General features: G+C 40.1%; 1 protein-coding gene across 1 annotated transcript in view; it reads right to left on the bottom strand.

Moving 5' to 3' along the window:
- ano1a (anoctamin 1, calcium activated chloride channel a) overlaps window positions 1–12990 on the bottom strand; it is a 278021-nt gene that overhangs the window by 140306 nt on the left and 124725 nt on the right. The window contains exons 4-5 of the mRNA XM_034183761.1: window positions 1792–1890; window positions 1495–1646 (exon numbers count right to left, since the gene is read on the bottom strand). Coding sequence (XP_034039652.1) covers window positions 1495–1646; window positions 1792–1890 — 251 coding nt within the window. The remainder of the gene's footprint in view (window positions 1–1494; window positions 1647–1791; window positions 1891–12990) is intronic.

Raw genomic sequence — 12990 nt, forward strand, 5'->3', positions numbered from 1 at the left:
TCTTATAACACTGAACAAGTTCTCTGTTTCTGAATCTGTTCACATGAAAATTCAGTAGGTATATCTTTTATATTATATTCCAATTCTAAGGTGGAACTATGCTAGTATACTAACGTATATCTAAATATCTAAAAAGGAAAAGTAAAATAGAAGAGTAGAAAAGAGTAGAGTAGAGCCACTTAGGTGCCTGGTCTTGAGAACCAGGGATGGTAGGTTGAAAAGCTTTTTTGTATCATGGGAACTCTCCCTACCCACCCAAGCGGCTCAAGAAAAAAGGATATATACAAATATATATAATAATAAATAATAAGACATAAGAAAGATAAGACATCATATATATATATATATATATATATATATAACTGATATTTAAATAATAAGGGTAATAAACAACATATACAATAAATATGGTATTATATAATATACAAGAGTAGGTTTTAAATCCTAAATATTAATACAGGATAAGACTGTAGTATAGGTATTTTAGTATGTAGACTAGTAGTAAAATTAAATTATAGTTGGTAGGCTAAGCTATAAATCTGGTATTTTATTATAGAATCAGAAGCTATGATGTAATGTGTATGGTGTACATGTACACCATTGTGCGTTTTGGAATGTTACATGACTCTTTCTGTATATCATGTGACCTATATTTTTAGAAAAAAGTGTTTCATTTGAAGTTTTGCAAAAATAAGACTTTTTTGAATAGTCTGAAACAAAACCTCATGCAAGCATAAAAAACTTTACAATATTTGAGATTTTTTTCAAAATACATGTTTCCATCCATCCCTTTCCTATACCCGCTTACTCCAATTACGGGTCACAGGGGGCTGGATCTTATCACAGCAGTCATAGGTTGAAATCCACAGCTACACACACACCTACAGGCAATTTAAAGTTTCCAATCCAGCATGTTTTTGGATGTGGGAGGAAGCCGGACCACCCGGAGGAAACCCTTGTAAATACGGGGAGAACATGCAAAACCACACAGAAAGGCCACAGGTGGGAAACCATCCCATGATCTTCTTGCTGTGAGGCAACAGTGCTAACCACTAAGCCACTGTGCTGCCTTATACACATTTTTATTAAGCATGTTTTCAATTTGCTACTGCAAATTGTGTAGTTGGAAGCCAGTGGAAACCTTCTTAGTGTCTCAACACATATGTGTCTGACTGACGTCGTTTGCAGCATTTTCGTTTTGTACTGGATGTCTGACCTGCATTGTGTTGAATGTATTCCTCCATATATTTCCAGGCCTGACTTTATTGCAGCCTATAAAATAAAATAGCTCCGCAGTAATAAAATATGTAAGAGCAAAGCATTGTTGATGGATTTGATTAATATTGTTCTGCAACCAAAACCTTGTTCCCTGTTCAGTAACCAGATGGAGCTGATATCTAACATCTGAAGACAAAGTTACTCCATGATGAGTGGCGTGCACTGTACACGTGATGTACGTTTGAGCTAGCGTGCACAGCTGCAGCCTTTACTCACAGGTGCTGCTTCTCCCTGGAGAACGGGTGACAGAGAGACTTCACGGTGTGCTGCCGGCTGGTGCCCACGTTTGGGTGAAGAGGAGCAGTGACTTTGCGAATGAACAGCCTGACCTTCTCCACGATGTTACTGCCTTGTTTCACTTCATAAACCTGAAGAGGAGGTTTTAGATTCAAACCACTTAGGCTAAGAATAAAAATGGATGCCACCCGCCACCACACACACTGTGCAGACACAAAGCCAAAATCTTGTAAAGGTCTGATGATGAACTCTGATGCACGTAAGGCCAGTGTCAACCTTCTTTGTGGGCATCTTTAGCTTCATGAACTCAGCCTCTCGACAAAGGACGTTCCATGGAGCATGGATCTTCAGGAACCCAATTCCAGGGATTCTGCACTGGAATAACACCACAGAGGAACAAACACAATAACACAAAAGCATTGTCAAATGGTGCAGAACAATAAACTCTGATTTGACCATCGCTGTCGGGTGAATTGTGTACTAGTGAATGAAGGTGATGGTGAGATGCCTTTGGTACAACACTTAAAAAAAGTCTGAATTTTCAATTTCAGTTCAATTTATTTCATTTATATAGCACCAAATCACAACAAAGTTGCCTCAAGGTGCTTCATACAAGTAAGGTCTGATTTTACCAACCCCCAGAGCAAGCACACAGGTGACAGTGGTCAGGCAAAACTACCTCTGATGATTTGAGGAAGAAACCTCAAACAGACCAGACTCAAAGGGGTGACCCTCTGCTTGGGCCATGCTACCTACGCAGTTGACAATACAAATATACAGGAAAATATGGGAAATTTTGGGAGTCCTTGCTGGTGCGCAGGACAGGAGGCCTGCAGAAGAAGACACCCACTCCCATCTCTGGATGGCGCTGGACCTCAAACAGAAAGAAAAAACAGAATCAGGCGACAGAAAGACAACAAATACACAGTGGTGGGCACTGTTCACACATAATGCACTGAGTGTTTCTTTCTCTTTTTGCTCTGTATGCACCACTCTGCATTTAATCATTAGTGATTGATCTCTGCTCCCCTCCACATGTCTTTTTCCTGGTTCTCTCCCTCAGCCCCAACCAGTCCTAGCAGAAGACTGCCCCTCCCTGAGCCTGGTTCTGCTGGAGGTTTCTTCCTGTTAAAAGGGAGTTTTTCCTTCCCACTGTCGCCAAGTGCTTGCTCACAGGGGGTCGTTTTGACCATTGGGGTTTTTACGTAATTATTGTATGGCCTTGCCTTACAATATAAAGCACCTTGGGGCAACTGTTTGTTGTGATTTGGCGCTATATAAATAAAATTGATTGATTGATTGATTGATTGTTCAGCTAATCTGATAACCAATCATTTTCAAAGCTAATGTTTTTGTTAGCGAATTAGCTTTTCAGATAAGTTTAAAACCATCATCAGACCAATTATCTTCCGGTAAATTTCGTTCCAATAACTTTCAGTCCGCTAACATTTTTTTTTTGCTGTTAAAGTGAGCAAAGTTTAACAGTCAAAAACGTTTGTAAACCCTAAAATCAAATGTTTTAATCCCTGTCGTGTGTAGCTCAGTGGTTTATGGCAGAGTGGCTGTCACTTGTTGATGATGTCATCATTAATATCTATCTGTGGTGCAAATTTGGTGAGAATCCGTGAAGTAGCTTTGATGTAATCCTTCAAAGCCTATATAAAGTGAAATTGTGATCCAGAATCTGGGTCCACATCCAGATCACTTCCAAACTTTAAGGGAGTCTGCCTTGGCCTAATATGTATCTGTGGTGAAAAGTGCAGTAGTGCAGTAATCATGCTAACAGTCATACAGACAGACAAATAAATAAACACCAATGATTTTATTACATCCTTGGTGGACGTAATGATACATGTATGTGTGAAGGACTGTCAGGTACAAACGTATGGCCATGTCAGACTGTTGGACCCCATATGGGCCATTTCTCTTGACTTACTCCAGTATGCCAATGCCTTTGTGCATATCCCAGCATGCCTTAACCCAGCCACTACACCCTGCTACTGAGGTAGGCGCCATTACTGAAGTATTACCTAGATTCACAGAATTTAATAGTATCTTACTTGGCATGCTGACAAAACTCGTGACATCTACAAAAAGCACAACCTGCTTATTTGATCCTATACAAACAAAACTGTTTAAGGACCTGTGGCCCACTCTTGGGCCGACTATGCTGGAAATGCTGGTAATGCTGGAAAGGCGCCCACTATACACCGGGACCTGACCAACCTAATTTTATGTGAAGCGCCTTGCCCTTGAGGCAACTCTGTTGTGATTTGGCGCTATATAAGATGAATAAATTGAATTGAAATTGAATTGTATGGCTGCGACCTATACACAGTTTGGCTAGTTTCGGGAGGTAGGTATGGACCAACTGTCGACTCTGAGAGCTGCCAATGCGGACCCAGGGTAGTTCTGTAATGTGGTTTACTGCAGTCCAGCATTAGGGGTCTCCAATTGGTTCAAAATGCTGCTGCCAGACTTTTAACACAAAGCAGAAAGTTTGACCACAATACACCCATTTTGGCATCTCTTCACTGGCTTCCTGTCTCTGAGATCAGATTTTAAGGTTCTGCTATTAGCCTATAAAATTGTCCATGTACTGGCACCTCTCTACTTAGCTGATCAAGTTAAACCCTACGTACCAGCCCGGGCTTTGCATTCACAGGATGCAGGACTACTTTGTGTCCCTAGGGTGAATAAAAAGTCTGCGGGTCATTCAGCCTGCCTCTGTTCTGTGAAATGATCTCCCTGCTTCAATAAAGCAGTCAGATTCTGTGGAGACTTTCAAGTCTAGACGTGATTTACGGATTTTTTTTTTTTTTTTTTTGATTGTGTCTCTCACAGTGGACATGCACCTAAGATGAAAATTTCAGACCCCTCCATGATTTCTAAGTGGGAGAACTTGCCTCTTAGGTGCATGTCCACTGTGAGAGACATAATCTAAAAAAAAAAAAAAAATCCATAAATCACAATGTATGATTTTTTAATAATTTATTTGTATGTTACTGATGCAAATAAGTATTTGAACACCTGCCAACCAGCTAGAATTCTGGCTCTCACAGACCTGTTAATTTTTCTTTAAGAAGCCCTCTTATTCTGAACTCTTTACCTGTATTAACTGCACCTGTTTGAACTTGTTACCTGTATAAAAAACACCTATTCACACACTCAATCAATCACACTCTAACCTGTCCACTATAGCAAGACCAAAGAGCTGTCTAAGGACACCAGGGACAAAACTGTAGACCTGCACAAGGTTGGGATGGACTACAGGACAACAGGCAAGCAGCTTGGTAGAAGACAACAAGTGTTATCATTATTTATTAGAAAGTGGAAGAAACACAAGATGACTGTCAATCTCCCTCAGTCTGGGATTCCATGCAAGATCTCACTTTGTGGGGTAAGGATGATTCTGAGAAAGCTCAGAACTACACAGGAGGACCTGGTCAATGACCTGAAGAGAGCTGGGACCACAGTCACAAAGATTACATTAGTAACACATGATGCTGTCATGGTTTAAAATCCTGCAGGGCAGCAAGGTCCCCCTGCTCAAGCCAGCACATGTTCAGGCCTGTCTGAAGTTCACCAGTGACCAACTGACTGATCCAGAGGAGGCATGGGAGAAGGTCATGTGGTCAGATGAGACCAGAATAGAGCTTTTTGGAATCAACTCCACTTACCATGTTTAGAGGATGAGAACAACCCCAAGAAAACCATCCCAACCGTGAAGCATGGGGGTGGAAACATCATACTCTGGGGGTGCTCTTCTGCAAAGGGGACAGGACGACTGCACCGTATTGAAGGGAGGATGGATGGGGTCATGTATTGCGAGATTTTGGCAAACAACCTCCTTCCCTCAGTAAGAGCATTGAAGATGGGTCATGGCTGGGTCTTCCAGCATGACAATGACCCCAAACACACAGCCAGGGCAACTAAGGAGGGGCTCCGTAAGAAGCACTTCAAGGTCCTGGAGTGGCCTGGCCAGTCTCCAGACCTGAACTCAATAGAAAATCTTTGGAGGGAGCTGAAACTCCAAACCTGAAAGATCTAAAGAAGATCTGTATGGAGGAGTGGACCAAAATCCCTGCTGCAGTGTGTGCAAACCTGGTGAAAAACTACAGGAAATGTTTGACCTCTGTAATTGCAAACAAAGGCTACTGTACCAAATATTAACATTGATTTTCACAGGTGTTCAAATACTTATTTGCAGCAGTAACATACAAATAAATTATTAAAAAATCATACATTGTGAATTCCGATTTTTTTTTAGATTATGTCTCTCACATTGGACATGCATCTAAGACGAAAATTTCAGACCCCTCCATGATTTCTAAGTGGGAGAACTTGCAAAATCACAAGGTGTTGAAATACTTATTTTCCTCACTGTATATATATATCCTATTTTGATTTTTCAAAAATGGGTCACCACACGAAAAAAGTTCACCTGATTTTGATGTAAATACATTTAAATCAAATCTGACAGCCTGTACTATAAACATGTTAATTTTGCACTCATAATCAACATGCTGAAAGCCAAATAAAATAATAAATATAAACTATGAAATAAATGTGGCCATAAATGTATTTAGAGTGACATTTTCTAACATTTAGATTTTCAGTTTTTCATCTTTGAGTGCTTCAAACAGTTTCCAAACTATCAGGGTGTGTGATGTCAGACTGAGCAAGTCGCTCATGCAGTTAATGAAATGTCCCCTCAGAAATAATGATTCACTGTGTGTTTGATGCATCTGCATTTTATCTGAGTCCACAATGACCACAAATTCCTCCACCAGAGAAAACAGATCTAAAAGCTTCACTCATGAAACATAAAGACAATATATTTCAGAATCAATAAGTATAAACATCTGGGAAACCAACAATCAAGATCACACTGAAGGTTAAATGCATGTATTAATATATTACTAAAATGAACCAAACACTCACTGTTGACATTTTCTGAATCAGTTTATGAAATTTGCACTGGTTATGAGTTTAAAATGTATTTTCATCACCCTTATTGTGGTGTAAGGGTTTATGTTCTCCAGTGATCCTGGGAGCTGTGTTGTCTGGAGCATGAGCACCTGGTGGGGCCTCCCTTGGCAAATTGGTTCCAGGTGAGGAGAGGGACAAAGGGCAAATCAAAATAGACCTTGTATGGCTGGAAAATCACCTCATCCATATTAGGGGAAACTGGGCCCTCCTGCTGGAGCCAGGCACAAGGGAAGTGCAGGCTAGTGCCTGGTGGCTGGGCCTACAGACATGGGGTTCAGACTGACTCAGTCCAAAGTAACAACATGGTGTTGCCTCCATTGGGACTCACCTACCACAAGAAGAGGACAAAGGGTCTTGTACATTGTTTGACAGGCAGTGGACAGGGTATAAGCCCACATGGACTGAGACTCAGTCACAGTACCTGACTCTTGGAATATAGAACATCACCTCTCTGGTGGAATCCAGCAGAGGTGGTTCTGTTGAGGATGACCCCTGGTCATCTCCCTGGGGAAGTCTTCCAGGCATGTACAACTGAGAGGAGGCCCCAGGGAGGACCCAGGACATGGTGGAGGGATATATATTTATTATATATATTTGTAATGAACATCTAAAATGTGTAGGGCACCTTTTGTCAAATGTTTTATAATATATAAACCCAGGAATATAAATATATGAATACATATATACAAGGCTAGAGGGTTTGAATGGAAATGGCGTAGTTCCAAACTAGAGGTGTTCCACCTTGCGTGGCGTGAAGCTATTTTAGATTATAAGCATGCTCTACTGGCTACGAAGCAGGCCTATTACTCTGAACCGATCAACAAAAATAAGCATAACTCAAAGTTTTTGTTTGATACGGTTATTCGCGGACACCCACCTGTTGGTCATTCTCCCTTTTCAGCACAGGAGTTTTTCTGGACTATTTTGAGAAGAAAATTGAGTATATCTCAGCATACTTTGGTCCATTCATTGCACCCAGCTATTGATGTGGGGGCTACCATTGAGGTGCTACCTAGATTCTCAGAATTTAATAGTATTTCACTTGGCGTGCTGATGAAACTCGTGATGTCTATTAAAAGTACAACTTCTTTATTTGATCCCATACCAACAAAATTGTTTAAGGATCTGTGGCCCATTCTTGGGCCAACTGTGCTGGAAAATGTTAACCTTTCACCAAACCCTGGATCTGTTCCAAATTGTTTTAAATCTGCAGTGGTTCAAGAAATCTAATCTCGATCCTGGTGTATTGAAAAATTATAGGCCAATATCAAATCAATCATTCTGCTGTAAAACTCTGGAAAAGGTGGTTTCACAGCAGCTCGTGGACCACCTTACTGAGAATGATCTTTTTGAGCCATTGCAGTCTGCTTTTAGAAAATATCATTCCACAGAGACAGCACTTATTAAAGTAGTGAATGATCTTCTGCGAGCAATAGACTCGGATACCACTACAGTCTTGGTGTTGTTGGATCTCAGTGCTGTGTTTGACACCTTTGATCATCATATTCTACTTGATAGGCTGGAAAATTGTTTTGGGATTACTGAAACTGCCCTTGCGTGGTTGACATCTTATCTGTCTGGTCGTTCCCACTGTGTTTTGTGCAATGACACTACCTCTGATTTTAGGGGCATGAAGTTTTAGGGGCATGAATCTGTTCTAGGTCCCCTACTTTTCTCCCTTCATATAGCACCCCTTGTTATGCTGATAACACTCAATTATACATGCCGATAACTGCTGGAAATCTTGTCCACATAAAATCTCTTGAAGATTGCCTTGCAGCAGTGAGAAGTTGGATGTCTAGTAACTTTCTACTTTTGAACTCTGATAAGACTGAAATATTGGTTCTTGGTCCAGTAAGGCATCGGCATCAATTTGATCAGCTTGCGCTTAGCCTGGGTTTGTGACAAAGTGAGGAACCTTGGGGTAATTTTTGATCCTACGTTGTCGTTTGACCTCCACATTAGGGACATTATGAGGATTGCTTTCTTCCATCTAAGAAATATAGAGAAGATTCGTCCCATCCTGTCTATGGCTGATGCTGAGACTCTGATTCATGCTTTTATTTCTTCCAGATTGGACTATTGTAATGCTCTGTTTTCTGGTTTACCATAGTCCACATCAGGGGTCTTCAACTGATTCAAAATGCTGCTGCCAGACTTCTGACACAAAGCAGAAGGTTTGACCACATTACACCAGTTCTGGCATCCCTTCACTGGCTTCTGGTCTCTTTGAAATCATATTTTAAATTGTTATTATTGGCCTATAAAATTGTTCACAGACTGACATCCCCCTACCTGGCTGGCCTGGTTGAGACCTACGTACTGGCTCGGGCCCTGAGTTCACAGGGTACAGGCCTATTGTGCATCCCTAGGGTGAATAAAAAGTCAGTGGGTTACACAGCATTTTTTTTCACTATACCCCAGCTCTGTGGAATGATCTGCCTGCGCAGATCCGACAGTCGGACTCTGTGGAGACTTTTAAGGCTAGATTGAAGACACTTTTTTCCTTGTTTTATTATTACTATTTTATATGATTGTGTGTCTTCTTTAATTCCTTTTAATTTATTTTATTCCTTTTACTTATTTATGTTATAAATTTGTATTGTGCTTTTAATCCTAATTCATTTTATTCTGCCTTTTAAATGATGTTTGTGAAACACCTTGAGGCGACTAGTCATGATTTGGCACTATATCAATTAATAAATTTGATGTGATTTGATTTGACATATAAATTCACCATAAGCTGTGATTATTTTTAGAATCGAGATCCTGCCAGTCAGATCCCCGTATGAGTTTAGTTGCGGTATTTGGAGATGGAGTTTGACTTCCAACATGCAGCAGTCATGTGACTGTTCCGATGTGCCTAACTGCATTACTCCTGCAACAAAGGTGTATAAAAGGCAAATGTGGATTTCCACATGGACACCCAGATCGGATCAGGTCAATTGTTATATGTAATGTGGACAGTCAAGTGGTGACATTCAACAAAAATGTGGGTAGAGAATGTGCAGAAAACTTGTTTCATCCTCTTTGGCAGCACTCAGGTTCCTCTGAATAAGACTGTAATCCACATGAATTTCCCTGAATTAGGCACATTGTATAGCAGCTCCTAACATCAATGTGTGGAAATTATTTTACAGTTCATTTGTTTGGTCCCAGAGAATGGAACAAAATGTTACAATGTTGTGCATTTCCTTTGGTTTTGTTTGCTTTCATCCTGCTAAATTTCTTCATTGCATACTGCATAAACGAAAGTCACATGTAGTACACACAATGCCTTCTCATTGATCAGAAGTTCTGTGTTTATCTTGCAAGGTTTACATCATGGCAGCTTCAGGACCCTGTCAATCTGATTTACTAACATAACACTCCAAACTCACATTTCATTCAGATATTTGCCCTTGAACATTGTTCAGTCAGATCAAACTTGTAAGGTGTGAAAGCACCTTAAGTATGTGCATCAGTATTTCTACTCTCAGTGTTGTCAGTAAGTGTTTTAGGTCACAGACAACCAGATCCCCCAGTACCTTGGAGATCACAAACTCTTCCATGAGTACCTCTCAGATTTGTTATTCTCTTGCTGCACAGTTACAGTGCATGTTTAATCCATCTCACTGGCTAAATTATGTCAGAACATGACAGAGTCAATTGCTCCATATTCCGTTTTGTGCATCATACCATCTTACAAATAAAGCTTGAAGCTTTGGGATTTCAGAGACATTTGGTAAATTTGTTCATGGCTTATGTTAAGTTACAGACAGCAGTGTGCTTATATCAGTGGTGGCATCATGTCACCATGGAGAATTTACATGTGGTGTCCCCCAGGGTTTGGTTTTAGGACCTTTCTTGTTCCTAAATCATGTCAATGACATGCCCACAGCAGTCAATTGTAAGCTACTTTTATGTGCAGATAACTTGGCTCTTCTCATAGCTGGCAATAATATTGTTGCTATCCAATAGCATCTGTCTTCTGAACCTGAGTCAGTCCATGAATGGCCTATAATAATCCCTGCCTTCACCTTGGGAAGACAAAATCAACATAATTTGGTTCTATGACAAGACCCAAAATGGTGACTCTAAATATGTCACATGTGATGGCCAAAATGTAACTAGCAACTCCTGTGTAAAATATCAAGGCAGTGTCCATAATCAGTTTCTTTCATTGAACCAGATAGCTTAGCACTGTTACTCTTAAATGTAATGCCTAAACTAAGTTAGTATATAGGCAAATTAGACAGGCAGGGGTGGTGGCCAAGTGGTTAGTGCGCTTGGTTTCAGTGCGGAAGCTACCCCCTGCCACATTTCTCCATGTAATGTGGAGTTGCGTCAGGAAGGGCATCCGGCGTAAAACCTGTGCCAATTCAACATGCAGATCTGCCTTGGATTTGCTGTGGCGACCCCAAATGCAAACAAGGGAGCTGAACTCTCATTGATGTAGTTTGTAATGATGTACTGTTGACTGAAGAGTTTGAAGTGGAACTTTGTGGAAGGCATGTATCCTGTTATGTGTGGTGTAAAGCTCATTAGCACAACATTTGCGACCATCACAGCCTTGTTACTTCTGGGCAGTTCACCATAACTGACAAAACTGTGAACTGTAGCACAAAACCCTGAAGGAAAATATGAAGTCATCACTGTGACAAATTCAGCTCAGACATTGATCGGTTTAATACACATCAATACACATCTCCAGTGCACCTCTAAATACGTGAAAGTAGAGGTCTGCAACATGACAATATTAGATTATTCAAATCAATTCAATTTATTTCATTTATATAGTGCCAAATCACAACAAAGCTGTCTCAAGGCGCTTCACACAATCCCTAGAGCAAGCACAAAGGTGACAGTGGTAAGCGTTTGTAAGAAGACTTTCAATGCAGGTATGATAGAAATTTAAGAGAATATTCTTGTTAAGAGTGAAGAGTTGCAAAACGTGCAGCAGTAAGGCTCACACATGGCAACAGGACAAACCATTTCAATGGTCAAATGGTGACCAAAAGATGGAGAGGATACAAAGCCAAAACAATCACCTCTAATGGCAATAATTCAGAAAGAAACTCAATGTGAAAAGACAAGCAAGTTCTGGCAAATTAAATATGATGTAGTGACAGTTCACCTGGACAGTGATATGATTCCCATTTTTGAGAAAAAAAAAAAAAAAAGCAAAAAATAAGACTTTCAAAGGAATACTCTAACAGTTAACTTCAGAACCATATTAGAGTCACACAAGCCATTTGAGTCATGAATGTAAGTTGTGCAGTGTGTGTCTTTGAATAACCTCGCAGAGGGAATATTAGGATCTAACAACGGAAACCATAGACAGTGGAACGAACCAATGGAACGAACCAATGGAACTCTCCGCGGCACTTTATACCAAGCTACTGGACAATGACACTTAAACAAAACATTCAAACTGGATTCATTCATAGCAATACTATGATATTAAGAAAATCACTACAAATTACACTGGATACACCGATCAGCGTAATGTGGCAAAAAACAGAATCCTGGTGTGCCGTGCTGGAACACTTCTCCTGACAACTGCAAAGAGTTACATTCTTCTCTGGCTGCTGGAAGGCACATGGGAGACTCAGGCCAAGATCTGAGCGGTTACCTTTCATGAAGATTCTTCTCTGTTCCACTGCATCTATTAGAGGTGATGCAACAGGTCAAACTTGTCCAAGCCATAATCTCACTATTCTCCTTTTTGCACTCAGATTTGAGATCTGCTCAATTCACAGATATTTACCACAGAGTACCATACTGTTTGTATTTTTTCATAATTGATGTGAATAAAGTCCAAAAATATTCAGTGTCTTGGAAATGTTCATGTATCCATCCCCTGACTCATCATTTTGGTTTAGATATTTTGTACAGATTTGCTTTCAGTTTGAGTTGAAGGAGGATAATTTTAGAAAAGTTAATATTAAGCCTGAATGACTGTTGTTTCTTGAAATAGCATAAACAAATGAAAATGTGCAGTCTTTCAGTTCATTCTCTGATTAAAATCATATGGTCACTTCATTTATTACTACTACTATCTATTTATTTATTATCTTTTGCATTTGGCATTCTAACCAACAGGTTTTTACTAGTATGGGCTGAAAGCAAAACCTGTATTTCAGCTAAACTAAAACACTGTCATTGCTCATGTTAGTCTTTATCTCAGGTTTCACAATAAATAAAACTTTCAGTCACACCTGCAAAAATCCCATAAACAATAACCAGTAAACATGGTTCTGTGGCTCCCGAGGTTTTACATCAACGTGTTAACAAATGCACGCATGAAACTGTCCATGGGGAGCCTCAAACTGCAAGTGCTGAAAATGAGAATTACACTTCGCACCTGTAGGGGGCGTAGAGAGCAATGCTAGCATGGTGTTGTTTTAAGCCTGAGTGTAATCGACTGACATCCACGTAGTTAATACATCACAGAATTTCACATTTGATTCTAATCTGTTTGAAAGGGTAATTTACTTTTCT

Source organism: Thalassophryne amazonica, chromosome 2, assembly GCF_902500255.1.
Source record: "Thalassophryne amazonica chromosome 2, fThaAma1.1, whole genome shotgun sequence".
Taxonomy (NCBI): domain Eukaryota; kingdom Metazoa; phylum Chordata; class Actinopteri; order Batrachoidiformes; family Batrachoididae; genus Thalassophryne; species Thalassophryne amazonica.